Source organism: Crocodylus siamensis, chromosome 4 (assembly GCF_052110815.1).
Source record: "Crocodylus siamensis isolate JL-2025a chromosome 4, ASM5211081v1, whole genome shotgun sequence".
NCBI lineage: Eukaryota > Metazoa > Chordata > Crocodylia > Crocodylidae > Crocodylus > Crocodylus siamensis.
In genome coordinates this window covers 150,384,051-150,400,932 of record NC_143398.1, presented here as the reverse complement: position 1 = coordinate 150,400,932, position 16,882 = coordinate 150,384,051, and the positions used below count along the sequence as shown (strand labels likewise).

The window sequence follows — 16,882 nt, the reverse complement described above, 5'->3', positions numbered from 1 at the left end:
TTCAAGCCAAACAATAAGGAGGATGCATTCTAGATCAGGGTGCCCCAATACACTCCTTGCATGCAAAGTCAGAGACTTGAGGAGCTCTGGGAGTGTGCAATTTTGCGTTCTACAGCAAAGGACCTTTTGCTCTTATCAGAAGCCTGCCATGTCATAGCATCTGCCAATTGCTTTCTCCCTTTTATAATAAGCATTTTATGTTTATTTAGCAGCAACAAATAAGCCCTGCAGTGTTGAATTTTATGGCTCATTCAAGTAGAACTTAAAATGATCTTTATATATCTGAATAACATCTACCATTGCAGGATTGGAGGTGGTCACTTTAGTAACTGAGCTGTGTTTGTTGAAGGATAGAAAAAACATCTCCACCAACCACAAGGCAGCAGGTAATGTTGTTTTGTTGGAGTAGTGTCTAGTATCTTCATGTTGGGAAAGGCAAATATAAGGTTCTAAAAAGGATGGTTCCTCTGGCTCCCCCTTACCAACCCATTTGCATGCAACTGTGGATGCAGCTCCTCTGCAGGAATCATACAGGTTCTACTGAGTAAGGAAAATGGGGAAGGATCCTCCCATTAGAAGGAGGAATGTGAAGTCTTACAAAGATCAGTGAGGACCAGGCCCAGATTTCCATGCAACTAACAAACTTTTAATGCTTCAGACCTGTTCAGGAAGGGTGCAGTATTGACAGCTGCTTGTTTCAGGGGGTTGCAGAAATTCAGGACGTGTGGAAAAAAGGAAGGTAATGAGATCAGGAGTATGGTGTCTGATCTCCTACCTTGTGTGAAGAAGTAAACTCTGGTTCCATCTCCTCTCACATAGAAGTTGTCAGACAGACACCGACCTGGGGGCAAGAGAATTTTAGAGTTTTACTGAATGAACTCATTTTAAAATTGGCAACAACGACTGCCAATCAACTGCATAAGGAGACAGAAGGTAAATTCCAGCCTCTACCTCCCTTCCCCTCCTCAAGTGTACACTCCACAGGAGGGGACTTGATCAGGTTGTCTCAGACAGAGAAGTCTCCTTTGTAGAGACATGTACTACTTACGTAGAAATACTCCATAGGAGATGAGAAATACCTTTCTTAAATCGGAGCTGGGCCAGGTCATAACGACCATAATCTCGTAGCAATATCATTCCTCCAGGTTTCAGAAGCCGGCACAGTCTGTTAATAATGCACTGCATCCTGGGAAAAAGCAAGCAGTAAAATTCACCTGTCTTTGGTAATGCTTCCTCCATCCCCCATGAGTTTTCCAAAGATGCAGGTTCATTTTTGTTATGTTTATTGTTTTAGTAAAAAATTCTCATTTGAAATGGTTCAGTAGATTTAAGGTTTGCAAAGGGGTCTATAGTAGGGATATTAAGACCATAGTGACTTTGTTTTAAGCCAGGGGTCAGCAACACTTTTCAGCTTTTAAAATCATTTGACTACACAATGCTGCCCAAGAACTTTTTAAGAGAAATTAAATTAGGTCTAGAGTATAGATTATAGTGAAGCTAAGGGATTAGGTTACATAAAACAGACTACTCTGAAAGTGTAGAAGAAGGAGTGTTAGAGTTTTAAAGACACTGAAAAGCTTAGAATTGGTGTGGCATGTCCTTGATAAATAATTACTACTACAGCTGAAGTGTTTTAAACACGTTTTTCACTCTAGGTGCAAGGTTCTTTTAAAATGACTGATGCATTTTGACACTTAACATGATAAGTGTCAAGGCCTCCAACTTGAAGGGCACCCTAGCACTATCAGAGTTTATTCGTAACTGTCTACTGCTTGAAATGCCTAATTAACTATATTTTGTTGAGGTGATGGACTACTCCTTATGATTTGTTATTCTTTAATATTAAAAGTTTATTTGGTTTATAGCAAAATCAAAGTTAGAACTATTTAATAAAAAGATTTCCTGAGATGTTTCTTTCTTTTTTTAGAGTCTGAGACAAAGTTTTCTTCTGAGCCACTTCAGGTGGAACCTGATCAATTAGCAGTGTGAATTCACAATTAAAATTATAGAAAAAAAACAGAGTGTCTGAAGCTGCAATTGTCTTCAGCTGTGGCTGCTTCGAAAGTCAGGTCTAAGCTGTAGCCAAAATTTACTAAAATGTAGATTAATACTACAAAGCAGTTTCCTAGCCTTTTTTAAACAGAATTTTCCCATTTTGGGAAACAGACTGTGCATATATCCATTGAGCTTTGCCACATGCCATTAAAGGGCCAATTATCTTAGTTATACAGCTTCTACATGACCCCATCCCCAACTCTTTCTGGTCCCAGCTCCATATTTGCCAGACAATTAAATGGCGCGAATGCAGATTTACATCCCTATCAGAGGAGTAAAGCACAAATTATTTTATTATTTAAGAGAATTGAGTAATTATATGGAGTCATCTACAGTTTACTGTGGGACTGTCTTACAGATGTGATCTAGAGAAGGTACAAGCAGTTAATGGCCGCATTGTGATTAGTACAGACAGCTCAGCGGCAATAAGAGAAATGGAGTTAATTTTACTAAATAAAAGCAAAAGTGCCTGCGGTTATGCATCCAGGGCATGACATTCTAAGTGTATGGATGACTGCTAACAGGGCAAGGCCTCTCCAATCCTCTGGCCTGTCTTGGAGAGGTTATTGTTACAGGGCCTAATAATACTGAGCCTTCAATGACCATGGCAGCAGTGCCCAAGCTTTTTACCCTGCAGGCCAGATAGGCTGTGCCAGGTTCCTCCCAGATGCAGAGGGTTGTGCAGCCTGACCTTGATCCATTTGTCTGGGGTAGGGTGGAGCAGACCCGATCTGGATGCAGGAGGGTGGGGAAGAGCAGGCTGGTCCCATGCACAGATCCGGTGGGGGAGGGGGAACGGACAGACATGCCCCCGCCCCCCCCGACCTATGCTCTCCTGGGGTGTGTGCTGTGGTGGGAGCTGCCTCCCCATCCCTGCACCCCGCTAGATGAGCTGCGGCTCCATCCAGCACGCCACCTAAGCTGTGCAGCACCTGCCCTTGCCCCAGCCCCACTCCCTCCCTCACCATAGGGGCCTTGATCTGCCTCTTCCCCTACAAGAGACTTACTACCTGGACCCTGCTCTCTCTGCTCCTGGCTGCCTGTTTGCTGCGCTGCAGCTGCACACATATATGGGGCATTTAAAATCAGCATCATTATTGGCCACATCAACTAAAAAAAGCCAACTGCCAATGCTGTCTATTTTCCTTATATTGGTGTCGATCCAATATGGGACCAATGTATTGGTGTACCTGTAGTTACATCTCCTCTTTACCATGAGAAGCACTATACACTTGTATTAAAAAATATAAGATATTTTTACCACCTGAACACTACTTGGAGATTGAGCAGCGTACTACTTGGCTGGGGGGTGGGGAGGGAGAATGGGGACACAGCCAAATAAATTTAGATCTAAAATGTAGGCCATGTACTATCATAAGTCCTAGGGACTGGAAGGGACCTTGCAGATCGTTGGGACCAACCCTCCTGCCACCCCCCCAATACTCTTTACTTTAAGGCTTCCTCCTTTAAAAGAGTTAATTTGCTGTACATGTTCACTGAGCATGTTCCTTGAAGCATGACCATTGCAATTTGGGGAACCAGGGAACCCAGGACTGAAGTCCAGCCTGCATCCAGGCACTGAGGAAAACCAGTAGTAAAGGCTAGGTAGGTGGAACCTGGTAAAATGTATATGAAAAACAGAAGTTTTGCAAAGTCTAATATGAATGTTTCATAATATAAGTTCTCATCAAAACTCCTGATCTGGATCCAGACATTCCTCAGAAGTGTCTGGAACCCAAATCCTGGGGAACCGGTCACAGGTGCCAAAAGCACAAAATGACTGCCCATAGAATGATGATTGTTGAACCTGAATGAAATGCAAAAAGAAGCACATAGGCCGAGTCCTTGAATTCAACACTGATTTCTATCTGACAGTATTGCTTGACTATCCCCCAAGAAGCACTGGACTTCATACATACTCTTTTCTTCCCTCCAATCAATGATACATTCACTCTATTCAAGCAGAAAACTACTAGCATAATATCAGAGACTGACTTACTTGTCTGGGAGAACAGCTGAGAGGACAAAAATGAGAAGGACGACATCAAGACTTTCCTCTGGCATCGGGTAAGGACTTTGATCATTGCACAGATCATGAACAAAGGCAAAACACCGAGAAGAATCATATTCTGCATTGTTCTGTAATTAAAGGTGACAAGGACACACGCTGTTAGACACAAATACCAACACTATGGCTACGTGATTTCCATTTTGCTTTTATACACTACAGCGAAAGATCCAAAGGCAGTGAAATAAGCTGTGTGCCTAGAGCTACTAAAATATTTGAGTGGTGTCAGGTAGGGGGAAGCTATGAAATATTAATAAGCACATGTGAGGCATCTATTAGAGCAGTGATTTTCAACCTTTCACTTGTGGGCCCCTAACATTTTTCAAGTGGAGGTGCAGACCCCTCTGAATTGTAACTGTAGATATTCCCATACTTTTGATTCATTGTAGTCATCTTTTTCACAGACTCCTCAGAGAGTCTGCAGACCCCAGGTTGAAAACCACTGCATTCGAGCCTTGACCTGCTATAAGGACACATCTCTCTTAAAATGACCAGGGCTAGGAAAGAGCAATTTATACCATTAAACTAGAACTCTTTACAAGATACAAAAAGTTGAGGCTAGTACTTACTCCACTGAAATCAAAAGCAAAACTGATCAAATCTCAGTAGGGGAGGACTGGATATTTCAGTCAAAAACACCAAACCTGAATTTCTGAAGTTATGTTCTGAAAACTATTTTTAGGTCCCCAAATAAAAGTAGCCTGTTTTTCAGAGGTGCCGAGCAACCCCAGAAGCCACAGAAATGCAGAGTCTAGTCAGCTTTATTTAGCAGCTGTTAGGTATGGCTGAGAATTAAATGACGCAGTGAAGCAACTGTTCCTTGCTGCTGTCCCTCTTTTTCCTTTATCAGTACCTATCATTACACATGGGCTGATAAATTCAATACTTTGTTTCCAAACTCTGTTCTAAGCAAAGATCATCAAGATTATCTGCCATTCCACTGCTAATCCTTAACCCCCTCCCACTCTAGCCAACAAAGTCAGCATCCACACTAACATCTCCCCAGTTGCCTGTGCAAAAGCAATTAAATGCCATTTCCAGAACCGTGGTAATATCAATGATACAAGTGAATCAAAAGACCATTAAGAGCTGGAGACTGGAAGAAATGGGACTTCAAATGGTTTCAGACTTCAACAGCATCTGGTCTAGAGCATCTGGTCTAGAAATGTGATGCCAGCAACAGGGGAAAGGAAAACAAGCTGACACCCAGAACCAATGTAAATACTGTTTTTTGTTCTTCCTCCCTTCAGTCCCCGAGGCACCAGTGATCTGTTCCTCTGGTTTACTTGCACTAGAGACAAGCACCAAGCATGAACAAATGCTGAAGAGCTGAACTGGTGAAGGCAGTGCCAATAGTAGATCTCCGCAAATGCTATGAAAAATACCAACTGTGATTTCAGCTAGGATTTATGCACTATTATTAAGTTTACCTGGACAAGATCCACAGCTGTGGTGGAAAAATCACAACAGTAAACAAAGAGTCCTGGGTCACTGAAATAAATACAAAAGAAACAGGAAGGTTATTTTCCCCATAAGGTGCTCAGCGTAACGTCTAAGCTAGGAGGATGACTCATGGACAGATCACAGCTTTGGAATGTCGAACGTATTGAATCCTGGGTTTTATTCCCAGTGGCTTTTACAATACTGGGTACATCATTTTTCCTTTGCACGTCTTAGTTCCCTGTGCATACATTGTTGGGAGTTCAGAAGGGAGGAGACAGATTAGGAAACTTGTGTGTAAAATCCTTCGACAACCACAGCTGAAAGGAGATAAAAGATATCACTGCGCTCAGCTTTCTGCAGTCCCTCAGCAGCCTTTTAACTACCAAAAGTTATCGACAGAAACTACCACTGGGTGCATTGTTTGTGTTCGGGCTCCTCTGTGTGAGGAGAATCTGCGTATTAAGAAGAGGCCACACACAAAATCCTTTCTGGTAATTTTCCAGTGGTCTGCTTGTGATGCAGCAAAAAACCCCCAAACCTACCAATCCCCGTAGAAGCTGCTTACTTGTTGGTTTGTAAAATCGGGAAGACAGTATTTCCAGCACCACAGCCAACCTGTAGAAAGAGAAGCCAGTTATACACCTTTGTTGACTCCCTTCACCTAGTTTACCATCCATTCTTCATGAATGTTTCAAGGGTCCCCCAAGTTGTGGCCACTAAAGGAAGACTCCAGTGACCCCCATGGACCAGATACAGACAGCACCAAACACCTGACACTCCCATTAATAATAAGACAGTAAGATGCCAGGCCCCTTTCAAGATCAGGCCTTATATTTTGGCTTCCATAGGAAACGACCAAACTAAGTACCCAATTGTACTAGAAGGCAGACAATCTTGTGTGAACTGTTTGTTATTGCTGAAAGCTGTTACTGCTGGAATCCAAAGCATAACAATCAGTCTGAGTCACTCAACAGCTTCAAAGGCCACAGGTTACTCTGTCTTTGTTCGGAAATCAAACTAAGAGGGAGGGTGGGAAAGAAGGAAGTTTGCTTTGCTCTCATTATAGCTGCACCTTCTTAATTCAGTCTCCTTTTTTGGATGCGTCTTCCTTAAATGTAGGCCTGCCATGCCGCTGCCTCTTACTACCTTTACTTCTTCTCCGAAGAGAAGCTGGGCCATAAAATGTATTTTAGGGCTTTTATCCCTGCATGTTTAGGAAATTGGTGGAACAACTGAAGTAAGTGGAATGGAATGTACCAGTGGAGGTCTGAATGAAAAGGGGTACAGTAAATATCCAGGCAGTATATGCTAACATGAGCTAACTGCATGGATGATTTGGAAAACTGCTTATTACAGGGCTTTGGGTGCTGGGATCCTGCAGGGAGAGAGAAAGGTTTCAACACAGCAGATCACTATTACACTTATGCGCAAAAACCAACCACAGGTTGGTGTTGGTCAACTGTACGCAGTATAAGACTTGGGGCACAACATCAGTAAGCTTGGCTCTAGGAGCATAGCAATCCCATGAAATCCTACAGCCTATTCTGGGACCCCCTTGTGCATCGTTCTGAGAGCTCACAACTGGCCAAGAGCAATTCAGCATCAATGTGGAGGCCTATAGGATTCTCCAAGCGGGCTACAGATCTTTTTTTTTTGCAATCATTTTTTCCAGAGTTTTATGCCCCTCAAATCAGTCGCAGGATCATGGGCAGAGGGAAGCTTTATGAACAAGGCAACGAACCAGCTTTCTACCCAATTAAAGGGTATTTTAAAGATGCTTTCACACTGGATAGTGATAACATGCCATTTTGAATCCCGGATGCGTCCGACTGTGGCACAGAAATAATAAAAGCCTAAGAGGTTCAGTTCAACCTGTGTGTGTGTGTGTGTGTGTGTGTGTGTGTGTGTGTGTGTGTGTGTGTGTGTGTGTGTGTGTGTGTGTGTGTGTGTGTGTGTGTGTGTGTGTGTGTGTGTGTGTGTGTGTGTGTGTGTGTGTGTGTGTGTGTGTGTGTGTGTGTGTGTGTGTGTGCGTGTGTGTGTGTGTCTAACATCTTTGTTGAGTTGCTCCATCAAATTCCCCCTCATTCTTTCAACTCTGTTTGTCATGCTTCATGAGTCCACTCCCTTCTTTCAGGCTTGCTACTGATACTAAGTCTTTTCTTTTGCACCTTTCTGAACCTTCCCATCTATCAGGTTTCAGCTGTAAACACAGAGCTCTCCCTTCTTACCTGTGCTAACCTTTCTCTCTCATTAGTTCTGTACAGAGTTTGGGGAGAGATTTGTTTAGAAGATGGTGTAACAAAGTTGTAGTGATGACCTGACAGTTTGAAACAGGACATCCTGACAAACAGAATCTAAAATAAGATTTAACACAAATGGGAAATAAGTTCTTCTTTCATTCTTTGCTTTTACCTCTAGTATACAGTAAGTTGCTGATGATCCTGGAAAGCCACCATCACTTAGGCTGAGCCCACTCAGCTTCTGTGTTGCCTTCCATTCTGTGCAGGATTCATGGACATTACTACCACTTTTCAGCGAGCTGATTGGATGACCTTGTGCTCCGGTTTCCCATGAACAGAGTCCATTTTCACAGCTTTCCACTCCCAAGTTTCTGGATCTTTCAGTTTTATCATCTCTTTGTACAGAACTCACAGCTTGACTCAGGTTGTGGTTTGGTGCCAGCTCAGGAAATTCAGTGAAGAGCCAGTGTCTGTCCTTGAAAAAACCATTTTCATGGATTTTATAGAAATTATTCCAGTATTTACTAGCATTCAGCTCATATTCTTCTGTAAGTGAAAATGCAGAAAGACTGATAGTCATCAAAGCAAAGTTCTTAGTTTGCCATTAGTTTAAACAAGGGTTGCAACCTATATTCTGGATTTAGCAAGCCGTGCAGAAAATTGGATTATCTATTGACTTTGGTTTTCTTGTGAGAAAAATGACTGTTCTTCTCCTGAACTATGATACCATGCTACCACATTAATAATAACAGAGTGGGAAGAGGTGGAACTGTCTGTCTTGTAGCTGAATTTCGACAGAGAGAGAGAAATGACCTATCTGCAAAAGGCTGGAGGGAGGCCATTTCAGTCTTATTTCTGTCTCTGTCAGTAAAACTTTTGGAACTAGGTGAACTCAGGGCTTTGCTCTTAGAAGTGCCATTTGTAGAGCACTCAAATCACTGAAGGTGTGTTTTACAGAAGTATTATTATAATAAACTGTCAGCACAGGACAGCTCCCTGCAGTTATTTTCCACTGTTCTGTGCATTTTGGAGCATCAGACATTGATGAGAATACCAAAAATGGCCAAGAGAAACAACTGCTTCCCATACCTCCAGGTACTGGGGGAGGGGTTGGATAGACGCACTAAAAGAACAAGACCTGGGGAGCAAGCATCACCACTTTTAGACTTTGTGGATACGTTCGAAAAGCGAGCCATCTCTTTGAAGGAAGGCAAATTATAAAATATGGAGCAAGAACTGAAAAGATTCCCTCTTCAGGGGTGTGAGATTGAGGTGATCAAGATGTAAAAGGATCAGAACCATCTGTGGAATTTTAACCACGTGACTTCAGAGACTTCATACATGTAATGCAGCTCTGGCGTCAGCCCCGGGAAGCGACTTCACAGGCAAAATTGGTTGGCTACTTCCAAGAATGGTCAGTCCTTCACAAACTGAGGTTTTGGCAAAAGTAGTTCTAACTTTGTTGCAGGGAAAAACAACTTACCTACTGTGTCCTTAGGTTTGTTGACCAATTACAAGTGTTATGGTCCAGGTCCAGGGTTCCTAAGTCTGACTGCCCTTACCCATCTCCGGACAGTGAAAGTTTATTACTGAATCCAGAAGATTCACAGACACTTAAGATTACCCATACTCTTACATAGCTGTCACTTAATTTCTCTACCGTTCACCAATAAGAGTAGGATTAAGCAGAGAAAAGGTGGGCAGACGTTAACACTGATAAGCCAAACGACAGCAGAATTATATGGCTGTTTAAGAGAGATCTGAAAGAGGGTAATAAAAGGAGACTGGAAAAGTCTGTAGAAATATACAGCCTACAGCCTCTGTCTAAAAGGAAGCTCAGTCACATGAAAAAAAATGGTTTTGGCAAAGAACTGAAAGTCAGTTCTAGGAGTATTTTTAGTAGGATTTATCCCTGGAGCAAGAAGAGCTAAATTTAAAATAATCTTTACCTTTATCTCAGTTACAAGGATTTGTTCCTTGTAAAAAGCCATGTCCTCCAAACCTAAGTCAAAAGAGACTTTAATATCTGATGTTAGACTATAAGCATAGTTCTTTGTGCTGTGATCCCATCAAGCCCTCAAACAAAATAGGATCAAGTCAAGCTTAATATCATATTTACCTGAATACAAGGTGACCCCCCCAACAATTAAGATTCTATATGTGGTAAATATATAAAATGTTATAATTTTCCTGCTTTAGAATCTAAGTATTGGAGAGTTGTTTGAATCCCCTCCCTGGAGCCCCTGCCTGTTACAGCAGGGAAAGCGGTGCTCGGGCGGGGGGGAGGGGGGGATATCAGGTGGCCCACTTGCCCTCTGCCCCACCCATTTCTTCCTTCTGTAGCCTCCCTGCATGCCTGCCACCTGCACCCCACCCCCAACACCTCTGCCCCTACCCCCACTTCCCCAGTCTCTCCCTTCCCCCCCAAAACCTCCCAACCTCTGCCCTTTCCTTCCCCTATTCTCATTTCTGGCTTTCCCTCTCACTCTTTGCCTACAGGGTTGGCACTATTAAGTGGCTCAGCAGGGCAAGTAGTTTCTATGTGCTCCATGTATGAGAGAGATCCCAACAGCTGCGAGCCAAGCAATGCCTGGCAGTAAGGGAGGTGGGGGAGAAAGGGGGCAGAAGCTGCAAAGGGGAGCAGAGGGGTGGGGGGGCAGTAGGTTATTGTGACCCAGGCTCAGAGCTAGAGTCAAAGCTGTAGCAGCCCTGTTCCACTTTGTATGGGAATGCAAGATGAGAGGCCTTCTGCACCATTTTGATTGTGGGAAAAGCCTCATCTTCTTTTTGAGTAAATACGGTACTTGTGTGAGAAAGATTCAAGGAATACTCATGTGCCATAGAAAGTGGTATTGTTCATTTGATCACTGGTTGCCTTCCTCAGTGTCACAGCAGGGACAGAGTCCTGCTGGAACTGGAAGTGCCATCTTTCAGATGATAAAATACAAGGTCCTAATCCTTACTGGTGAGTGATCCCACCAGTATACCTGTACAAGTACAAGATGATAATAGTAAATATCTCATCAAGATTCAAACACAGTTATTTATATTCTGATGAATCCTCCCCTGCCCTGTAGTGCAGTTTTGCTTTATTATACTGAACAGCTGCTATGTTCTACTCCAGATGTGCGGTAGCTCTCTATAAGCTTTAACTACCTCAAAGGGATGGTTTGTGGCCTAACGCATCTAAAACACTAACAGCTTCGGTTTAAGAAGTGCAAAAAGTATTAGTAGCAACAAAGCACAAGAAATCAAGGACAGCTGACAAGTACCACTCAGAAAACAGACTAAGTTTACAAGGGACTATAGTAATCTTCTAGTCTGGCTTCCTACACAACAGAAATCTGAAGAATCCCTCCAATAATTCCTGCCCCAAGATCAGATATCTTAAAAATAGCTTGTTTATAGTTTCATTCATAGTTTCTAGGGTCGGAAGGGACCTGAGCAGATCATCTAGTCCGACCCCCTGCCATGGCAGGAAAGAATACTGGGGTCAAACAACCCAAGCAAGATGTGCATCTAACCTCCTCTTAAAGACCCCCAGGGTAGAAGCCTGCACCACTTCTCTTGGAAGTTGGTTCCAGACCCTAGCCGCCCTGACTGTGAAGTAGTGCCTCCTGATATCTAACCTAAACCTACCCTCTGCCAGCTTGTGGCCATTATTCCTGGTCACTCCTGGCGGTGCTCGGGGGAACAGTGACTCCCCCAATGCCTGCTGGTCCCCTCTGACTAGTTTGTAACAAGCCACAAGATCCCCCCTCAGCCTTTTCTTTTGGAGGCTGAACAGGTTCAGGTCCCGTAGCCTCTCCTCATAGGGCCTGCCCTGTTGCCCCCTGATCATATGAGTGGCCCTCCTCTGGACCCTCTCCATGCTGTCCACATCCCTCCTGAAGCGTGGCGCCCAGAACTGGACGCAATACTCCAGCTGCAGCCTGACCAGTGCCACAGAGGGGAAAGATCACCTCCTTGGACCTGCTCGAGATGCATCTGTGGATGCACGCCAAGGTGCGGTTGGCCTTCCTTACTGCCTCTCCACACTGCCGGCCCATGTTCATCTTGGAGTCAATGATGATCCCCAGATCCCTTTCCGCCTCCACGCTGACAAGAGGGGAGTTCCCCAACCTGTAGGTATGGTGCCGGTTGTTCCCCTCCGAGGTGCATCACCTTGCACTTGTCTGTGTTGAAACCCATCCTATTCTCGTCCGCCCACCCTTGTAACCTGTCTAGGTCTGATTGTAGCCTGTTGCTTCTTTCTAGTGTGCCCACGTCCCCCCACATTGTAGTGTCATCAGCAAATTTGAACAGGGTGCTTTTTACCCCCTCATCCAAATCGCTGATGAAGATGTTGAACAGTGCGGGCCCGAGGACCGAGCCCTGTGGAACCCCACTGCCCACGTCCCTCCAGGTTGAGAAAGACCCATCCACCACCACCCTCTGGGTGCAGCCCTCCAGCCAGTTGGCAACCCATTTGACTGTGTGGGTGTCTACACCACGGCCCCCCAGTTTCTTAATGAGAACAGGGTGAGAGACAGTATCAAAAGCCTTCCGGAAGTCCAGGAAGATTATATCCACTCTACCCCTGTGTCTAATGATCTGGTGATCTGATCGTAAAAGGCCACCAGGTTGGTCTGACAGGACCTGCCACTGATGAACCCATGTTGGTTGCCCCTAAGCATGCAGTCTCCTGCTGGCCCCTCCTGGATGTGTGCCAGCATAATTTTCTCGAACAGCTTGCCTAGGATCAAGGTGAGACTAACCGGCCTATAGTTTCCCGGGTCCTCCTTCCTGCCTTTTTTGTAGATGGGAACCACGTTGGCCCTCTTCCAGTCCTCCGGTACCTCACCAGAGCACCACGAGTGCTCATAAAGTCGTGCCAGGGGACTTGCAATGACCTCGGCCAATTCCTTTAGAACTCTAGGGTGGAGATCATCCGGCCCGGCTGACTTGAATACGTCCAACCCCTCCAGAAGCTCCCTAACTAAATCCTCGCTAATCCGTGGCCCAGGTGTGCCTCCCCCGGGGCATCATTCTAACACATGGGGACATTGAGGCATGAAATGGATTTCTGGAAAAGCTCTTTTCTGGGGTAAGACGCTCCAGTTGTTCTGCTCTCCCTCAAAGTCCGGCCTACAATCCCCACTGCAGGCTCCTGAGAAACCTCCTGGATTAAATCTGTCCCCAAGCAAAAATAACTGTCCAGAGAGGAAAGGGGTGGGAAGTGAGATTCCCTGGAGCCAATCATAAAAAAAATCAGGGTTGCAAGAGACCTCAGGAGGTTACCTACTCCAATACCCTGCTCAAAGCAGGACCACCTCCAACTATATCATCCTAGCCAAGGCTTTGTCTCACTGGGACGTAATAATGTCTAAGGATGGAGATTTCACAACCTCTCTGGGTAGCCTGTTCTAGTGCTTTGCTACCCTCCTAGAGAGAAATTTTTGCTCATATCTAAACTAAACTTCCCATGTTGCAACTTCAGACCATTGCTCCTTGTTCTGCATCTTCCACCACTGAGAACAGCTTAGCTTTATACTCTTGACCATCGCTTGGTAGAGTTCACCATCCAGGGAAGGGTGGGAAAAATACCCAGTGACGCTAAAGTGTTAGACTTCAGAAGGACCAACTTTATTAAACTTAGAAGGCTAGTTACTGAGGTGGCAGAACTCAAGAGCATTGAGCGAATGGGGGTCCAGGAGGGTTGAAGGTTTCCCAAGGGAGTGATCCTTGGGGCACACAAGGAGTCTATCCCCTTATGCAGGAGAGGGGGTAAGGGGATAAAAAGGGCCCCTTAGCTGAACAGGGAACTCCAGGAAAGGCTGGGGGCAAAGAAAGAGATTTATAGGCAGTGGAAGCAGGGGGCAGTCACCAAGGAAGAATACACTTCCCTGGCATGCTATTGCAGGGAATCAGTTAGGCAGACCAAGGCAGGACTAGACCTTAGACTGCTACAACAATTAAGGACAATAAAAAGTTCTTCTAGAGATATACAGCAAGCAAAAGGAAGGCACAGAATAACATAGGGCCCCCGCAGGACAAATCAGGATAGCTGGTGATTGATGCAAGGAAAAAGACGGAGCTCTTCAATGTGTTCTTCACTTCAGTATTCCTTAATACTGACCAAGACAATTCCCCCACCTTGAGCACAGACAGATGTTCAAAAGGCACCAGACCGCCAAAGGTTAGTACTGACTTAGTTAAGGAGCATTTGGAGGGGTTGGATGAGCACAAGTCAGCTGGCCCGGATGACCTCCATCCATGGGTGTTCAAGGAATTGGCCAGTGTCATAGCTGAGCCTCTGGCATGGCTGTTTGAGCACTCATGGAGCTCCGGCCAGGTCCCTGAGGACTGAAAAAGGGCGAATGTGGTGCCCATTTTTAAGAAGGGGAGAAGAAATGAGCCGGGTAACTTCAGCCCAGTCAGTTTTACCTCTACCCGTGGGAAAATACTGGAAAAAAACCCCAAAACTAAAGATCACGTTTGTGAACACCAAGCAGGGGAAATGATGCTGAAGGGAAACCAGCCCAGGTTCATCACAGGTAGATCCTGCCTGACAAACCTCATAGCCTTTAACGACCAAGTCACACACTGCCTTGACACAGGAGCTGAGGCTGATGTCACCTTCCTGGACTTTACGAAGGCCTTTGACACTGTTTCACACCCTATTCTCATAGGGAAGCTAGCATGTTGTGGAGTGGATGACTACACAGTCAGGTGGGTGGTCAACTTGCTTAGGGATTGCACCCAGAGAGTGGTGGTGGACGGGTCGTTCTCAGCCTGGAAGGAGGTGGGCAGTGGAGTCCCGCAGGTTTTGGTCCTTGGACCAGTGTTATTTAATATCTTCATCAGCAATTTGGACGAGGGTGTGGAGAGCACCCTCTCCAAGTTTGCAAATGATACCAAGTTATGGGGCAAAGTTAACACACCAGAGGGCAGTGAGCAGATACAGGTTGACTTGGACAGGTTGGATCAATGGGCAGAATGAAATAGGATGCAATTCAACAAAGGTAAATGCAAGGTACTCCACCTACGGAGGAGGAATCCCCAGCACACCTACACCTACACAGGTTGGGGGATGACCTCCTCAGCAGCCGAGAGAGATCTTGGAATCACAGCCGACTCCAAGACGAACATGAGCCGGCAGTGTAACAAAGCCATCAACAAAGCCAATCACACCTTGTCGTGTATTAGCAGATGCATGACCAACAGATCAAGGGAGGTGATGCTCCCCCTCTATGCGGCATTGGTCAGGCCACAGCTGGAGTACTGTGTCCAGTTGCGGGCACCGCATTTCAGGAGGGACACGGAGAATTTGGAGGGTTCAGAGGAGGGCTACTCGCATGATTAGTGGCCTCAGTGAAAGACCCTACAAGGGCAGGTTGGGGGATCTCTTCGCCTTCACAAGAGACAGCTGAGTGGAGGCCTTGTAGCTACCCGTAAGTTTATCAAGGGAGGACAACAGGGAATTGGAGATGCGCTATTTACCAGAGTGCCCCTAGGAGTAACTAGGAATAATGGGTGTAAACTAGTGGAGAGTAGATTTAGGTTAGACATTAGGAAGAAATTTTTTGCAGTAAGGGTGGCCAGAATCTGGAATGGGCTTCCAAGAGAGGTGGTACTATCACCTAACTTGGAGGTCTTCAAGAGGAGGCTTGACAGTCACCTGGCTGGGGTCATCTGACCTGTCCTCTTTCCTGCCAGGGGCAGCAGGTTGGACACAATGATCCTTTGTGGTCCCTTCCGACTCTACAATCTGTGAATCTTTGGAACCACTCTTCAGGTAGTTAAAGACTATTATTAAATCATCCCTCAGTCTTCTCTTCTCTAGACTAAATAAGCCCAGATCCCTCCACTTCACTCACATGCCCCAGTCCTCCAACCATTTTCACTGTCTTCCACTGGACTCTCTCCAATTTCTCCACATATTTTCTGTAGCGGGGGCTCAAAACTGGACATAGTACTCCAGATGTGGCCTCACCAGTGCCAAAGAGAAAAAAATAATCACTTCCCTTGATCTGTTGGCAATGCTCCTACTAATGCAGTACAGCACGCAGTTAGTGTTGCTTGCAACAAGGGCACACTATTTGCTCCTATTAAGCTAATTTTTCACTGTTACCTCCAGGGCCTTTTCTGAGGAGCTACTGTTTGGCTAGTCAGTCCTCAGCCTGTACTAGTGCACGGGATTGTTCCACCTTAAGTGCAGGACTTTGCATTTGTCCTTATTGAACCTCATGAGATTTCTTCTGGTTTAATCCTTCAAATTACCTAGGTCCCTCTGAATCCTAGCCCTACCCTCCAGTGTATCTATTAATTCCCCCAGCTTGGTGTCATCCGTAAACTTGGTAAGAATGCACTCTATCCCATATTCCAATCCCTGAGGCACGCTACTTGAGACCTGTTGCCAACTAAACACTGAGCCATTGATTATTACCCTTTGAGCCTGACAATCCAGCCAGTTTCCTACCCACCTTACAGCCCATTCATCCAACCCGTGTACTTCCTTAGCTTGCTTGTGAGAAGGTTGTGGGAGACTGTAACAAAAGCCTTGCTAAAGTCAAGGTCTGCCTGCATCCAGAAAGCCTGTCATCCTGCCACACAAGACAAGAAGGTCAGTGAGGCATGACTTGCCCTTGGTGAATCCATGCCGACTGTTCCTAACCACCTTCTTCTCCAAATACCTAGAAATGGATTCCTTCAGAACCTGCTCCATGATTTTCCCAGGGACTGAGTTGAGGCTGGCTGGCTTGTAGTTCCCCATGATCTTCCCTTTCTTAAAGATGGGCACTGTATTTGCCCTTTTCTAATTGTCCAGCACCAATCCTGATCACCACAAGTTTTCAAAGATAATGGCCAGTGCCTCTACAATCACACTGGCTAACTCCCTCAGGTACATTGCATCAGGCCCCACTGACTTCTAAATAGTTCCTAACCTGTTCTTTTGCCACTGTTGGCTGCTCACCTTCTCCCCAAACTGTGCTGCTAGATGCAAGTAGTCTGGGACCTGATCTTGCCTATGAAGACTGAGGTAAAAAAGGCATTGAGTACTTCAGCCTTTTCTGCCTCATCTAGCACTAAATTG

General features: G+C 45.3%; 1 protein-coding gene across 1 annotated transcript in view; it reads right to left on the bottom strand.

Moving 5' to 3' along the window:
- The window catches only part of METTL2A (methyltransferase 2A, tRNA N3-cytidine), a 32,432-nt gene that overhangs the window by 3,208 nt on the left and 12,342 nt on the right, over positions 1-16,882 (bottom strand). The window contains exons 3-8 of the mRNA XM_090044142.1: positions 7,979-8,352; positions 6,132-6,181; positions 5,554-5,614; positions 4,055-4,194; positions 1,080-1,186; positions 776-841 (exon numbers count right to left, since the gene is read on the bottom strand). Coding sequence (XP_089900268.1) covers positions 776-841; positions 1,080-1,186; positions 4,055-4,194; positions 5,554-5,614; positions 6,132-6,181; positions 7,979-8,352 — 798 coding nt within the window. The remainder of the gene's footprint in view (positions 1-775; positions 842-1,079; positions 1,187-4,054; positions 4,195-5,553; positions 5,615-6,131; positions 6,182-7,978; positions 8,353-16,882) is intronic.